At 41.0% G+C, this 17,935-nt stretch overlaps 1 protein-coding gene across 1 annotated transcript in view; it reads left to right on the forward strand.

The window, feature by feature from the left end:
• Nucleotides 1–1,303: 1,303 nt before the first annotated feature.
• The window catches only part of GRB14 (growth factor receptor bound protein 14), a 79,574-nt gene continuing 62,942 nt past the window's right edge, over nucleotides 1,304–17,935 (forward strand). Inside the window, exons 1-3 of the mRNA XM_040440281.1 lie at nucleotides 1,304–1,442; nucleotides 11,277–11,433; nucleotides 12,214–12,335. Coding sequence (XP_040296215.1) covers nucleotides 1,380–1,442; nucleotides 11,277–11,433; nucleotides 12,214–12,335 — 342 coding nt within the window. The 5' untranslated portion in view covers nucleotides 1,304–1,379. The remainder of the gene's footprint in view (nucleotides 1,443–11,276; nucleotides 11,434–12,213; nucleotides 12,336–17,935) is intronic.

Here is a 17,935-nt window from a genome sequence, read left to right on the forward strand (position 1 = left end):
TAGTCGCAATAGTAAATCTGTCTAGAGATTCATTTACATAAGAAAACACGCCCACTTTTAAAAAACTGGCGAGCATAGTGCAGAGCCAATAAAAGTCGCCAATTTTTGCGCAGTTTAAGTGATTGCGCAAAAATCAGCTACTTTTTCACTCCATTATTCTGACTTGAGCTAATGATAAATCTGGCCCATTATCTACTGATGTCACTTCAAAGATGTCTCAGAAGGAACATGACCACAACCAGATGTGCGTTATGACAACTGTGGACACATGCCACTTTACAGTGTTTTTTTGATGTGTAAATCTGTCCAAAAACTTGTTTTGGTTTTGCCATAAAGTGCCATCTCAACTGTTTGGTAGAGGTGTTTTTTTTTACAAACTGTGGGGTCATTAAAAAAAAATAAAAAATAACTTATTGTTTTTATTATTGCCCCATACAAATAAAAAAATAAAATAAAAAATTCCATTGCTTTTTTTCTTGGTGCGGAAATAAAAGGACTAAGCTACTATTCAACATTTTTCCTATCTGTTTCCGCAGAAATTACAACAGTTTAATTATACATATTCTTACCGCAGCCAGATGCCACATACAGTAACTCAGAAATGGCCGGCCTCTGCATAGCTTTTAAATGTAAGACAGGTGTAGAAAATGGTAAACGAGACGGGTCTGCTAACCCATACCCTTCCCGCCCATGCCACGTCCACTTTCTTAGACCTGACATGAGCAGATTGAGGTGTAAGGACCTTTGCGCTGCAAGGACCCGAAATACGCCTAATATAGGCATGTTTCTGGTTGGTGAATGACCCCCATATGAGTCCTAGGCGACTAGAGGGTGTAATATACCAATTGGAGCAACTTTGGTTTGGCCCGAAATTGATTTGGGTCCGAACCAAGCTTTTTAAAAAATTTGGAGTACCTGATCCAAACCGAATCTCTACATGAGACCTTATATATCCTGGATCCTATGTGAGCACTGTAATATGGTTATTTTATCCAGCAATATGACAAGGTGTGATACACAAGTGACATTTTACTCTTCATACACATTAAGGGTTAACAGTCCTGCATCAATGGCTCTCGATGTCTGAGCATAACTCTCTGACAATTGAGGCTTTGACGTTAAAGATCTGCAGTGAATGGCATCTGATTTTCTTAAGTATTACAAACAAAAGTATCAGAATGTGCTTCCAAGGACAAGAGAGGAACGCTGAGACGCCTGCGATTGGCCCGGGGCTGGGGCTCTCCCACAACTACTTTTAATTGGCTTGGAGTAGAGTTAGAATCAGAGTAGTTGAGCTGTGCAGTGTTAGTGCCATATCTGACGTGACTGCACATCCTGGACTATTACTCCCAGTGTAAACTACTTTATGAAGCGCAAACATGAGCCTGTATGCAAGGAGAGCAACACTGCCTGCAATCACCCCCCTGGTGCTCCAGAAAAGGGTAGGACATCTCACTGCTGATTTCACGCTTATCAATCTAAGTTCTGTCCCTTTACAGGAGGAACGTAAAGTCGCTTTTTAACCTTTTTGCAGTTATTTCCTTGCACTTAATATTGTTGGATATTGGTCTTGCACTGTTTCTTCCCCTGGATTCTCTATAGGTATAGCAGGTAGTGGGTTTGTCAGTTTGAACAACTTATTAAGAAATCAAATAATATTAATAATAATCAAAAATAATCTCATCAGAACTCAAACTACTTTGTAGAAGTACAGATGTGTCCTTCCTTTATTTGCCTCTAAATCCGATATATCCCAAGATGTACAGTGCAGGATGATACTCGAACGTCATAAGTAAAAGTCTACATCTATTGGATGCCTTAAATGGATGCTAAATGCCAGACAAAAAAAAATTACCTACATGTTTTTTGTTATTTAACCATCGCTCAGCCATCAATCGCCCGATGGTAAAAATGTATAGTTTTGAAGTATAGTTTTTGTAGTGGATTGCTGCGACCGATGACTCTGATGGACGCCATCCGTCGCCATTCATCACTCATAGGCTTTCATGTTAAAGGGTTTGTACCAAGATGTAAACTTATCTCCTATCCATAGGACCGAGGATAGGAATCTGATCGCTGGGGGTCTCACCACTGGGATTCCCACAGATAAAAATAACAGGGGGCCCAATTCCCCAAAATTTAAAGTCTTCAGTCTCCTCATCTTTTCTTCTGGTCTTGTGGCAGTCCACATTGTCCCACTACTGTGTGGCATACATCTATGTCTGACTATTGGACTTTGTAGACTAACAGACTTATGGATTCATTGGATATCTCTGCTTTTAAATGGCCGAAAACCTGTCATAAGAGTCTGGAATGATAAGAGATAAGAAAGAAAGGCGGTTATACAGTGCTGTTCCAGGTATATCCTGGGAGCACAGTGGGGGCGCCAGAGGGCCAGACACTGGTCTGCAGTATTCAATTATCGTCCAATGCCAGAGTGGTGAACGAAATTAACTCTTAAATAGAGTAGTAAGGTAAAAGTGTACCAGGAAGTGAATAAAAAGCCTCTAAGTGACAAACAGACAGTATAAAATTAGTAATTGTGGTATAAAATCATATATAAAAATCCATTATAGGATACATGGATTGTATTTAAATATACTCAACTTGGTGTATATCAACAAATCTCAGTGTATCTCCTTTATGAGCATAAAATAAGCACTGGCAAAGGACTTACTTTATCGGGGAGGGAAGTATAGGATAAGCACATAACACCTATACTTGTACCTCCCCCGCCGAGATCGCCTTGTAATGGTGGATGTGACTTCTACGTCCCCCAAAGGATGACACCAGGGCTCCAAGTTCCAAAGTAGAGGTCTTTAATACATAAAAATCTCGACGCGTTTCGGGACAGTACTTTGCCAGTGCTTATTTTATGCTCATAAAGGAGATACACTGAGATTTGTTGATATACACCAAGTTGAGTATATTTAAATACAATCCATGTATCTTATAATGGATTTTTATATATGATTTTATACCACAATTACTAATTTTATACTGTCTATTTGTTTGTCACTTAGAGACTTTTTATTCACTTCCTGGTACACTCTTACCTTACTACTCTATTTAATTTAAGAGTTAACTTCGTTTACCACTCTGGCATTGGACGATAATTGAATACTGCAGACCCGTGTCTGGCCCTCTGGCGCCCCCACTGTGCTCCCAGGATATACCTGGAACAGCACTGTATAACCGCCTTTCTTTCTTATCTCTTATCATTCCAGCGGTTCACTGGTGTGCACTGATTTTCATGGTTTGGGGAACTGCCTTATTCTCTTGGAGTCATCACATCTAGACCTTTCACTACCATTCATTGCAAATATCCATTGGTGCCTCATATCCTATTCCCTCCTTTTCCGTCCTACATCCCTGTTCACTCGACTCCTTTTTGTTTTATTATATCTTTCATAAAAGTCTGGAATTAGGGATTTCCTAAAATGTAAGATATTTTCACTGGGACCCCCACCCATAAGGAAGACAAGCTGGTACCTGCCCAGGCCATTGACGGAGAGGTGACCACTCTTGTGTGGTTCTCTTCTAATGAATGAATGTTATGGAAGCTACAGTACCACATTTCCTCCTCCAATTAGAACCACAAATGCCCTGTTTTCTGGATTGAAGGAGGCCAGTCTTCTTGATTTTGTTTTTCCTTTCATTTTTAATCTGAGGTGCATATGCTCTTTACTTGTTTGTAACAATCTGAATGATTCTGACCATGGTGTATCATTAGTTTATAATCATTTACCGGTATGTTCTATGGACCTTACACCGGAATATAGTTATCAACTCCTAAACTGGTTTCATCCACAGAAGCCAGGTGGCAAAAACTGCACTGCAAAGCCACAGCAATTCAGGGTAAAACTTACTTAGTTTTCCATGTGGCTGCATATCCAATACTGGTGACATTGGCACGTTTGAAAGCACCCTAATGGCATAATAATTGCACTAAAAAAATCAACATAGTATCAAAAATGTTGAAACCATTACTATAAGATGTAACAATTTTAGCTGATGATTACAGCTCATTTTAGTACAATATTAGGGCGGGTTTGCACTTGCGTTATTGAATTCCGTTATAGGTTCTGATATAACAGAGTTATAATGGAATATAACAGAATTCTAAGAGGAATGCAAAGTAGAAGCCTTTAAGAGACATTCCATTTTGCTACGTCCTAATAAATGTCTATGGAGGCACATAACGGTTTTGTTTGGTTACATTATACATGACGGAAAAAATAATCCTGTCGACAAAAGGAAGAAATAATTCTCATCTCCCTCATCTTTTAATTATTTTAAAATCAAACCTTTCTATTCCCTATAATAGAGGAGTTGGGACCCTGTAGGGACTTCATGCCTCTTAACGGCTTCCGTTTTGCATTCCGTCCTAGAATTCCATTATATTCCGTAATAACTCTGTTATAACGGGACCTACTGTATAATGGAATTCAATAACGCCAGTGCAAACCCGCCCTTAGTTGGTTCCCGGAAGACCCGTGCAAGGTTAAACTTTTATAACTTGAGACTGTAACTCTACGGGAAAAAAATAAAATTGGTTCTGAAGCCCCCAAATGGTCAGTCCAAAAAATTACAACATGAAGATTAAAGAAATGTTAGCAGGTAATAATATAGATAAAGCAAGTCCTTACATAAAACAGTCTGTAAGAGTTGCTTGAAGATATAAATAATTTTCAATGTAGAGGACAGGAGCTTCTTCAGAGTCCTGAACAGTACACAATGTACCAGAGAAATAGAATGGAAACATCTTCATCTGATGTCCAAAGGGCAGCTCATCCTGGCCCTGGTAAAGAGCGATACAGAACATGTAGTACCACACTGTACTGTAGAGACATGCTACTAGAAAAGCCTACGTATATAAATGTTTATTTTTTCCAGTTAAATGCAGATTCTTATAACCTGATCTTTTTCAGCTAATTGCACATGTCACAGATCCATACTGTTTGTGGCATTGCATGTTGGTTGTGGTGTCATGGTACTGTACAATAGCCTCAGGAAAGACCAATGTATGTACGGCCCATTGTATCTTGAGGGACCATTGAAATGGATGCCACAATTAACCCTGCCCAGTAGTCAGATCTTTAAGAAAATTTCTACATCCCATTGTAATGTGACCACAATGTGACCACAATTAAGGGTCCCAATACCCATGTATGTCATAGTTCTGAACTGAGCATGGATTAGTCGGTAGATAGGTGATATGTCTTTAAATCAGAAGACTTTAAAAAGAAGCAGCTGTGTGCATGCTTGAGCACTGTGCTAATAATTGGGGGGCATGGGACCCCCATTCTTGTGATTGGTTTGGGTCCCAGCAGTCAGACCCCCACTGATCAGGGATATATCAGCTAACCTGTGGATAAGTGATAAATTGTAATTTTGGGAATACCCATTAAAGCTGAGATTTAGAGTGGTGAGACCGATGCAGATGATGGAATTGATCACAAAAGCTTCCTCTGCTTTTATGACCCACTCTTGGTTTTAGCTTCCAAAACTGGGTCAGGAAATCTGAACTTGTGGCCATACCTGAACACTCATATTTATTCTGGAAGAAATAATTCTCATCTTCCTCATCTGTTAATTATTCTAAAATAAAACCTATTTATTCCCTATAATAGAGGAGTCGGGACCCTCTAGGGACTTTATGACTGCAGTCTTGCGTTTCCCATGACTGGGAATGGTATGTTTTCAGTCATGCACTTCTAACTTTGCATTTGAAGTTGTCAGTGTCATGACCTCTTGTGTGACATATTGTGCTTTTAAGTCTACATGTGTGGCATTCACGTTATCACTGTTTAATAATTATGGCATGGCACAATGATCTATCTAACCCCCTCGCTTTGTTGTTTTTAAGGGATTTACATTTTGGGCATCCTTCCTAAATGTGCACGGTTCGTTTTTGGTCTACACTACGGTGTACGCTGTTTTTGCTTATAATTTGTTGCTCATAGTCGTCACTCACCCTATAGGGGACAACTTAGATCAAATTAAATATTTGTTTCTGATCAGTGATTTTTTCTAAGTACAGACACTTTCTTAAACTGCTATGTATAATTACCAAATGTTGAAGTGAACCTTCACTTTGAAAGGACTTGTTAGAGCTAAAAAAAAAAATTAAAGAAATAACAAAATATGTTGTTGTGCTGGCGGCATGTGTCTGCCACTGTCCTGCTCCCCCGAGAGGGCACGGGCACTGCATCACTTACCCAAGCTCTTCTCATTCTGTGTCAGTGGTCCGAACCCTCCAGCCCTCCAACGGTCCCACGGTGCTCTTCCTGGTGCAGACCACTGCCTGCACTTTCCTCTCAGGACTACCTGTTTTTGTTCCTAGGTTGCACACGCTCTATGGATTTTAAAGGACCAGTGCACATGCACACTAGTCTTTTCCAACCAATGGCTGGTAAGCTTAGGGTATTTAAGATACCTTAACTTATGGGAAGTTGCATGATCTTTAGGTTGTTTAGTGTGCTAATTCCCTGCGAAGGTTTGCTGGTATGTTTATCTGCTCATATACTGACCTCTGCCCGATTCTGTGCCTCGGCGACCTGACCTAACCATTGCCTGTTTACCGTATTGACCCTTTGCCACATGCCCTTACCTGTAGTTTCACAGAATCACACATACTTTGCCTGTCCTGACTTTTGTTTCCTGACCTTGAGTATTGAGTGATTCCATCTGTGTCTCTGACCCCTGTGGCTCAGCAGCCATCCACACTTGGACTATTCCAGTCTAGTGTGTCCCCTGCAGCTAAGCCTAGATCACTGTACAGAGGTTGATGGGTGAAACCAGAGGACTGCCCGGATAATGATCTTAAGACTAGCCTTGAGTCAAACTGGTTAGTTTGCATAGTGGTTCTACAGCCACTGCCCTGTAACGTATTACTTTAGTGATTATCTTGTCTTGTCCCATATTGCAGTTGATAGGCGCGCAGTTTCACTCTCCCTTCTTCTTGGAGACCTCAGGTTCGACCAATCCCAAATTCGAGCTGCAGGATGCCTCCTCCACTTCTGTATTTGCTATGAAAGATTGAGCAAACCATATGTCCTGCTTGTAAGAAGTCTTGCTGATACGATGAGTGAGTTTGCGACTTTGCATCCTTTTACTTAGCAGACTTGATCTTCCACACAAGAGCCTTGTTAGACTTATAAAAGCTAGCAGGTCTTATAAGGAGAGTCTTGGAGTCCTACTATCCCCCAACCTCACATATAGAAAGGCAGGGAGTCCTGTAACCAGACACACACAGAGACTGACAACTTTTCGTATATTGGTTGTTTACATGGAAAGTGGCAATTCAATCAGGGTGAGATAGGAGACCTCAAGGTCTTTTGTTTAGGAGTTAATGGTAGCAGCCCTGAGTATCAAGTCCCAATGGATTAACAGGAAAATCACCATTGTTCTGAGGTATTGATGGGGTCAATTTCAACACTTCTAGTGGTCTAGGGTATTGAAGATGTCAATGATGATATTCCTAGTCGTCAATGGCAGTCAAGGTGTTAATACCCTCTTCCCTTGTGTTCTAATGACTATAAGGAAAATCCCAGGTTCTCTGGGGTATTTAAGGGGTCAGTTCAGACACTCTTAGTGGTCTAGGGCATTGAAGATGTCAATGCTGATATCCATGGTGGTCTATGGCAGTGAAGGATCTAGTATTCTGTCTAGTGGATTACACACCACGTTGGAGTCCACATTGGTGCTTGACAGAACTTAGAGATGACAGCATGGAGTATATAGAGAGGACTGTGCAATTAAACAGTTGCAGAGTTATTTTTATGATCAAGCAAAAGTATCCATCTGATCCTTAAGAATGGAAACTATGGTGTGCAGGAGCACAGTGATCAGTAAAGAGGGGCAAAATACTATATTGTGATCCCTATCGCTATCCCGCTGGACAGGGTGGAATTTCTACCATTCTATTCAGGGGCTGTTATTATAATGTACCAGAGAATGCATGGTGGAAGGACCCCTAAGTAATAGTGTACGGCCAAAATTTAGTAAAAATGTGATTGGAACAAGTACGTATTACTTCCCTGTAATAACTTAATGGAAAACTGTGTGAGTGTTTTACTTTCCTGTCTGTTCATACAAGAGTTTTCTGATTTATGGGAGTTCATATACCGTACATGAGTATTCCTATTTTTAGTGCTGCATATCTAGGTGTACAATCTTCCTCAAATAATGTAATAATATGGGTTACTTCACTTAACCATCTAAAGTGAGGAAAGACAAACACGGAGAAAACACCCAAGTTGTACAGAAATTTCTAATCATCAAAGTTAAACAAGGCAGAAAAAGAAAACAGATAGAGCAAGATGCTAAAAAGACTTTTAACAATAAAAACCTTATAGTGTGTGTTGAGTGTGACTAATTATACCATTCCCAGCTTGATACATGTCACCCGGAACTCGGGCCAGATAAGGGCTGCATTGTGAGGTTTTCAAGGAAATCCACAACAATGACAGGGATTGAGAAATGAGAACGCGAAAGTCACAGAATAGAAGACGATGATGACAAACGTACACATTTTATGAGAAGTAAATGCTTTGCCTATGTAGGGTTAGATCTAAATTAAACACAGCTTTGATGAATTAATTATATTAATACAAATGCATACGTAGGGTCAGTGTTACCCAGATTACTAGGCATATGGAACTTACAAAAATAGCCACCAAAATCTCTCTTCATGTGGGAGAAATCTGCAGTGGCAACATTTGCACCAAATTGGGTAAATTTTGCTGCAGATTTATGTGCCAAAATGTGAGGGATTTGACGCACATTTCACCTTCTGCCTTTCAATGATGAAATGCACAGCAGATATCCGCAATGTAAATTGATACGGTGCAGATTTAAAGAGGTTGCCCAGGCTTTTACTATTGATGAGTCAGTGGCGTAAGAAGAGAAGTAAGGGCCCCAAAGCAAGGATCAAACCAGGCCCCCCGCACAGGACAGAAGGGTTTCCGCCTAAACCCTTTTCAATGACCCTTGGACCATTTTTCCATTGCTTCATTTGCTAAAAGTTGTTCCTTTAGAGGTTAGAGTCCTGACCAAGTTTTCACCCCCAGTAGAAGAGGAGATAATCCCAACTAAGACTGGGCCCCCTCTTCCCCTGGGCCCCATAGCAGTCGCATGGTCTGACGCTATGGTAGTTATGCCCTTGTCTTCAGGAATGGTCATCAATATCAGATCGGCAGGGGTCCGACACCCTGCCGATCAGCTGTATGAGGAGCCAGTGAGCGCAGTGCGCATGTGTTATCTCCCTTCTCTCTTCCTGTTCACCGCTGCAGTCTTTGGCAAAGCAGCAGCGGACGGGAAGAGAGAAGGGAGACAGCATGTGCACACTGCGTGCGCCGTCTCCTTGTACAGCTTATCCAGCGGGGGTGCCGGGTGTCAGACCCCTTCCGATCTGATATTGATGACCTATCCTGAGGATAGGTCATCAATAGTAAAAGCCTGTACAATCCCTTTAAAATCTGTACCACGTATCAAGTTATGTGCAGGTTCTGGTGCATGGATGTGGATTTTCTGTGTGCAGTTCAATGCTTATGATGCGTGTGGCCGTCCCCTAAGGGCATCCTCACACCGGGTGAACACGCTACGGATTTGCAGAAAGTCTGCAGCATTGTACAGTACTAGAAAAGTGGATGGCATTTCAAGAAATCTCATCCATCTGCTTCGAAAACAAACACAAAACCCTGTATTGTAAAGTTGACCAGCAGTGCAGACTTGAAATCTGCAGCGTGTCAATTTATGCTGTGGATCTTCACCACAAATTCCACCCTTCGCAATGCAGATGTTGAAATCCACTGCCATTTCCATGGCAAAAACGCATGTTATTCATGCATCTATAGCAGCGGCTTGCACTGTGGATTTTGCTGCAGATTCACAGAAAGTTCCACACTGCCATTTTCCACTGTATTTTACATCCTATGTGAACATACCCTAAAGGAAGTATCTTCTTTAAGAGATGTATGTCATATTAATTCAATAGAATTGGTTGAGGTCTGACTGATGGTATTCCTCACTGATCCCAAGAATGAAGGTGCCCAATCTCCCTTTCTTGGCAAATGGAGCATATGAAGCCTCCTATAAATGTCCAGTTTATCATAATTTTAATTTTTTTTGCAAAGTCATACAGTATTCCACCATTCTGTCTGTCTATATCCCTCATATTTTCAAGACCTCTAGTTACTGTCATATCCACAGAGCTGTTTAGTGCCAGCAAAGTGGATGAGATTTTAAGAAATATCAGCTCCATGCTGCTTACAAAAACTGCATCCTAAGTTGATCTGTGGCGCGGATTTGAAATCTGCGGCATGGCAATTGATGCTGCAGCCTCTTCTCTGTAATATATGTTGTTTTTGCTGCAGTTTTTGCCATAAAAAGACTTTTCCACTGAATGTTCAGGCACATACCCTTAATTTTAACTCCTGAAAATTTGTTACCCCATACTAGAGGTGTCTATCAACCACTTATCTCTTTACCCTTTGAAATGAAATGCATACCCTACGCCACAATCTGCGACTTTTCCCTGCTCACGCCAGGACTAAGAAAGTAGGTTTGGCATTGGCGGGGAAGGGGACAGGCCTGGGGAAGAAGACTGAGTCCACACTTGATGGCAAGGGAGTCTGCTACACAGTAGTGTGCACCCAGCTCTCCCTTCTGTTTGGAGGGAAGGATGTTTCTGACATAATCTGCTTCCAGGTCCACATGAAGAGTGCAGCATTCCAGTGCTCATGCATTCTACTGCGGCATCAGACCAATCACTGTTACTTCCTCTCAGTCATGAAATCTGGTGCTTGACTACCCCAGAGCCATGTTGGTTTGGCATGACCATATGAACTAGAGAAGCATTACTCCTTTACAGGACAGAACACATCAGGTTTTGCAATCGTGCAGCATTACTAACTTGAGGACCTGGACAGGCATGGTCTTGTGACAACAGGTCCTTCTCCCTTATAACGCAATGTAATACTGTACATATTAACAGCCATAATTGTCATCATCGACAGCGCACATAAAATCATGCAGCAAAAACACCATTTTCAAGGGTTAGATGATTACGGCACTAAACAGCCTTCCTGACCCCAGCAACACATGCATCTTAGAGACTGGCAGCAGTCCCTTCTCATCATGCAGTGACCTGAGATCACACTCCAGTTTAGAACTGCTCCATCTGTACCTGGAATAAGGCAATGGTTAATGTATTAACTGAATGCATAAAGTGTTCACCTGTACAGTATAACATGTCTGTGATATCATGACAGGTGATTCAAGTCTTCAGTGAAGATGGAACCAGTAGAGCCTTGGAATTGCCAAATGATACCACTGCTATGAATGTGTGCCAACTTCTGATCCAAAAGAACCACTATGTCGATGACCAGAACTGGACAATGTTTGAGCAACTGTCCACATTGTGTCTAGGTAAGTGGCTTTGTTCATATAAAAATGACAACACAGAACTGAAACTGAATACACATCTGCATTTTCATGCTACCTTAATATAACATTTTGTTGTCATTTTCATTTCCCTGGTCAAAGTTTGGGCTAGGCTGTCCTTGCTGGTTATCAGCCCTAGACCAGTATTTCAGTACCCTGGCCATTGCAGACCTCTTGAGCACCCTCTACTCCTCTAACCTGGGGCACATTCTCCACCAGACTCCATCTATCTATGACATTGGTTAAAATGGTAGGAAACATTGCACATGTATAGGGATAAAGGTAGAACAAGATATAGTGTAGTAAAAAAGTGCTAAGTGTAGCAGAACTAAGAAACTGCAGTTTGTACATCTCTCATCCAGTAGCCTCCTCCTCCTCTCTCCATAGACTTTAATGTTAAAACCAAGGAAGAGCAAAGCAGCTTGGTGAAAGCAGATAAAAACCCTTTTCTTTAATAAGCTATATTACAAAATTTCCTATATGTACTATTTATTTCCGAAAAGTCATTTTATAACTGAAAGTATGCTTTAATTATTTGCATTTTATAGCACAACTAGCTTAGCTTGGGCATTCACAAAAGTCAAGACATTATAGAGCATTAGTGTAGGTCTCAGCTACTGACCCCCTATATAACCCCTATGTAAAATGCCTAAATTATATTTTGTCATTTCCGTCTTTATTAGGAAAATATCATGTACAACCCTATTATAAATGGATTCAGTCAGCATTTGACAGTAGCATAAATACAATATTCTATATTTCCAGAAAGAATTATAGAAGATCATGAGCTGGTGATTGATGTGCAGTCAAAGTGGGACATGGAGGAAGACTGCAGATTGTGCTTCAGGAAATATTATGCAAAATATGAATTTTTCAAAAATCCAGAGGTAGGATCCTCACTGTGAATGAATGCTTAAAAAAGGGACTCTTTACCGATTCCCTTCATTCTCCATCTTACTGGAGGAATCTATTGCTATATCATAGTGTACTATTCATCTGTTGTGACCAACAGTTGTCAGGAAAGGGTAAAGATGAGACTTTTACCATTTAAAACCACTATGGTTCTTGTCAAACCTTTTGTGAAGAATAGACATTGAGGACATTTGGTTTGATCATGTCATTCACTAAAATACACTCCTTTATTATGATAAGGACATTACAGGCTCCTATATACAGAGGAGGATAGGGGGTACAACCTGGATGAAAACATTTTGTCCTGTTACATTTGCATCTAGTGATGGTTCATCAAGTTGTAATCATGTTTCCATTTTTGGGTTTCCCAAGGATCTGTAGACAAGAAGAGATAAGGGTAGGTTCACATCACGTTTTATGCCTCCGTTTGACGTACACGTTAGAAAAAAAAAGGATACAAAAACACAGCACACCAAGTTCTTGTATCTTGCACGGTCCGGTAAAGAAAATGTATATATATATTTTTTACAATGGAACTCTATAGGGAACGGATGCCACTGTATCGTATCAGTCTGAGGCATCCATTTAACGTACACATTTTTTGTATCTGAGAATGGTAGACTGATATTGAATAGGTTCCCCGCTGAAGAAAACCCTTATCCAAAATCTTTGCTTGGGAATCTGAATGTCTAAAAGATGCCTCTCTGCATTCAGATTGGGGCTACCCTCTGTTGGCCAAAAGCCACCATAAAGAGCAAGCACATCTGGAGGACTCGGTATCACCATGTAATTGCAGCAGTAAATATTGGCTGACAACTTCCCCATGTAAATGACAGTTCACCACAGTTGCTGAACCCAGGCAATCAGAGGCTGGGGTGCCGTATCAGGACAGGGTTTTTCCGAAGTAGAAAACCCATTTAGTCCTCTCTAATTTAGCTATTAATTTGAAGGTTGAAGAAAAATAGGACCACTTTCCGGCGCTGTAGGCATATAGATCTATCCGCACGATGGCTTGGATGTTTTTTTCTTTTTATTTAATGATAATAAAGCTGTCTACGCGTTTCAAGGGCTTATAGCCCTATTCCTCAGGACACCCTTGAAACGCGTAAACAGCTTTATTATCATGAAATAAAAAGAAAAAACATTCAAGCCATCGTGCGGATCGATCTATATGCCTACAGCGCCGGAAAGTGGTCCTATTTTTCTTCAACCTTCAAATCGACTACCCCTGAAGCTCGTGGCGACGAGAAGAGGAGGGGACCAGGCAGCAGCAAGGCATCCCCTTAAGCTGGTGAGGGCAAACACCAGCAAGGCTTCTATAGCTGTTGTGACTCCTCACAACAGGATCCGGTAAGTGCAATACGCAATGAATGGTACAGGTCTGACGGCTTGGATCCCTACGATCATGAGTATGGATGGGAGTCCTGCTTCTCCCCATATGAATGGGCAGGTGGTTGAGCATGTGTGCTGCCACTCCATTCAACTTTATGAAGAGAAGTAAAGTAAAGTGCTTGATAATATACACCCGTCCCATAGAGATGAATATACAGTGGGATGCGAAAGTTTGGGCAACCTTGTTAATCATCATGATTTTCCTGTATAAATCGTTGGTTGTTACGATAAAAAAATGTCAGTTAAATATATCATATAGGAGACACACACAGTGATATTTGAGAAGTGAAATGAAGTTTATTGGATTTACAGAAAGTGTGCTATAATTGTTGAAACACAATTAGGCAGGTGCATAAATTTGGGCACTGTTGTCATTTTATTGATTCCAAAACCTTTCGAACTAATTATTGGAGCAGAAATTGGCTTGGTAAGCTCAGTGACCCCTGACCTACATACACAGGTGAATCCAATTATGAGAAAGAGTATTTAAGGGGGTCAATTGGAATTTTCCCTCCTCTTTTAATTTTCTCTGAAGAGTAGCAACATGGGGGTCTCAAAAAAACTCTCAAATGACCTGAAGACAAAGATTATTCACCATCATGGTTTAGGGGAAGGATACAGAAAGCTGTCTCAGAGATTTCAGCTGTCTGCTTCCACAGTTAGGAACATATTGAGGAAATGGAAGACCACAGGCTCAGTTCAAGTTAAGGCTCGAAGTGGCAGACCAAGAAAAATCTCGGATAGACAGAAGCGACGAATGGTGAGAACAGTCAGAGTCAACCCACAGACCAGCACCAAAGACCTACAACATCATCTTGCTGCAGATGGAGTCACTGTGCATCGTTCAACCATTCGGCGTCCTTTACACAAGGAGATGCTGTAAGCGAGAGGGATGCAGAGGAAGCCTTTTCTCCGCCCACAGCACAAAAAGTGCCGCTTGAGGTGGGCTAAAGCACATTTGGACAAGCCAGCTTCATTTTGGAATAAGGTGCTGTGGACTGATGAAACTAAAATTGAGTTATTTGGCCATAACAAGGGGCGTTATGCATGGAGGAAAAAGAACACAGCATTCCAAGAAAAACACCTGCTACCTACAGTAAAATATGGTGGTGGTTCCATCATGCTGTGGGGCTGTGTGGCCAGTGCAGGGACTGGGAATCTTGTCAAAGTTGAGGGACGCATGGATTCCACTCAGTATCAGCAGATTCTGGAGAGCAATGTCCAGGAATCAGTGACAAAGCTGAAGCTGCGCCGGGGCTGGATCTTTCAACAAGACAACGACCCTAAACACTGCTCAAAATCCACTAAGGCATTTATGCAGAGGAACAAGTACAACGTTCTGGAATGGCCATCTAAGTCCCCAGACCTGAATATAATTGTAAATCTGTGGTGTGACTTAAAGAGAGCTGTCCATGCTCGGAAGCCATCAAACCTGAATGAACTAAAGATGTTTTGTAAAGAGGAATGGTCCAAAATACCTTCAACCAGAATCCAGACTCTCATTGGAACCTACAGGAGGCTGTAATTTCTGCAAAAGGAGGATCTACTAAATATTGATTTCATTTCTTTTTTTGTGGTGCCCAAATTTATGCACCTGCCTAATTATAGCACACTTTCTGTAAATCCAATAAACTTCATTTCACTTCTCAAATATCACTGTGTGTGTCTCCTATATGATATATTTAACTGACATTTTTTTATCGTAACAACCAAGGAAAATCATGATGATTAACAAGGTTGCCCAAACTTTCGCATCCCACTGTAGCACCAGCTTGAATGTTTGATTGCCTCTGCATTCACTTGGAAAAATACAGAACCCTTATTCTTATGATTGGTGGGATTCCAGCAGTCGAACCACCTCCGCCTCCTCCAATCAGACACTAATTCATTTTCCTGTGAATAGAGGATAGGTTTAAAACTTGGCACAACTTCCTTAGGCTGGTCATACACATAGGTTATCTGTTGATAGAACCCTCAGATTTTGGTGGGATTTGGTGGCCACCTAATGTGTATGGGAGCCTCTTGAATCATCCTAGCCAAGAGTACGTGTGTATTATGGGGCAGGAAAGATAACTGTCAGCCTTATCCTATTTAATATTTATGGGCATCCTTACAGAAGAGATGCTAACAAACATGTCTATGTCTACTTTGTACAAGCTTTAAAGGGTTTATCCTGGAAAAGATAATGATGATCTATCTTCAGAATCCTGACATCACTGCTGATCAGCTGTTTCAGGGATGCACCAGATCTCTGGTGAGTGCTGCGGGCTTCTGCCAGCTTTCCAAGCACCATATGGTACATAGTGTTGCAGCCGTGCTTTGTATTGCAGTTTAGTTCCATTCCCTCGAGCTGCAAGGAGTCACTGGCCTAGGAAGACACCATGACAGCAGATCGGTGGGGGTCTCGGGGGTCTGACCCCTCCAGACATCATGGTCATCAATATATTTTCCTGGTTACCCCTTCAAGGATACACAAAGCAAAACATCTAAAGTTGATCTCGGTTCTGCTACAGTACATCAGAATGCCGGACATATTAACTTCTTAAAGGCCCTCACTACACAATTATCATGTAATTTTTCACATACAGTGAACACTGTAACAAAAAAGAAAAAATCCAGAATTGCTGTTGTAATGCCTATTCACCACCAAAAGAACAGAATAAAAAGATCAAAAAGTGTAATGTACCCCAAAATGATACCAATAAAAACTATAAGTTCTCCTACAAAAAATCTAGCCCCCCCCACAGCTCTGTAGAACCAATAATAATAAAGTTGTGGGTCTTGGGAGGCTGTAAAAACATTTAAAAAAAAATCTCTCTCTCTCTCTCTCTCTATATATATATATATATTCTTTTGTTGTGCAACAATAGTAAAAAAATATAAATAAATTGGTATTGCTGTAATCGCTGTAAAAACTGTAATCGTACTGACCCAGAGAGCAATTAGCATGTTATGTATGATGAAAAACTGAACATTGCAAAAACCCAGTGGCAGTACTTTTTTATGGGGGTGGGATTGGAGAAAAATAGTTTATCGGTAATTTATATGTACCCAAAAATGGTGACATTAAAAACTACAAATTGTCCCACAAAAAAAACAAGCCCTCATACGTCCAAATAAGGGAAAAATAAAAAAGTTAAAGCTCTTGGGAAGCAGTAAAAAAAAAAATCTTGGCCATTAAGGCCCAAATCAGACTTGTCACTAAGGGGTTAAGAAAGAAACAAAGTATCCAGCAATGTCCTACATGACAATACTTTTTGGTTAGCAATGGCTATTGTTACAATAGATGTTATTTTTCTATGTGTTATCTCAGAGTAAATAGCCAGGGACATATCCTCATATAACCTGCCAAATCCATAATTCTCGTAGACGCACTGTAGAATCCGATCAAGTGCTCCAACACAACAAGAAAAGTCTATGAGACAACACATTATAAGAGTTAATTACCTGGACAGTGCCCCTCTCTGTATGTATCCTTATTCCACATTATAGACTGTACAAAATGAGCAGATCCCTCCAAATTTGTGTACATCTCTTCCATCCGAAATGTTTTTTTTTTAAACAAAATTTTCATAGAAAACATTTGTTTTAGAAGGGGCTGGAGAAGATCCAGGGAGGGGCTGGAGAAGATCCAGTGGTCATGGTCCATATCGGAACCAATGACAAAGTTAGAGGTAGGTGGAGAGTCCTTAAAAATGATTTCAGGGATTTAGGTCAAAAGCTTAGGGCAAAGATCTGAAAGGTAGTATTTTCCGAAATACTGCCTGTACCACGAGCCACACAAGAAAGGCAGCGGGAGATTAACAAGTAGCTGAAGAACTGGTGAAGGAAGGAGGGGTTTGGGTTCCTGGAGAACTGGGCCGACTTCTCTCTCGGCTACAGGCTCTATCGTAGGGACAGGCTGCACCTCAATGGGGAAGGGGCAGCTGTGCTGGGGAGAAAGATGGCTAGAAGGTTGGAGGAGTGTTTAAACTAGGGACTGGGGGGGAGGGAAATTACATTATAGGAGGGGAAGATAGGGAAGATAGAGACTGGGGGCAAGGTAGTGGGACTGGGGGAGGAATGAAAGGAGGGACTAGAACAGTTCAGAAGGAAAGGTGTAGGGTAAAAAATATACATAAACCTCTCAAATATATGTATACTATTGCCAGAAGCCTGACTAATAAAACTGGGGAGCTGGAAT

Source organism: Bufo bufo, chromosome 7 (assembly GCF_905171765.1).
Source record: "Bufo bufo chromosome 7, aBufBuf1.1, whole genome shotgun sequence".
In the NCBI taxonomy this organism is placed as follows: domain Eukaryota; kingdom Metazoa; phylum Chordata; class Amphibia; order Anura; family Bufonidae; genus Bufo; species Bufo bufo.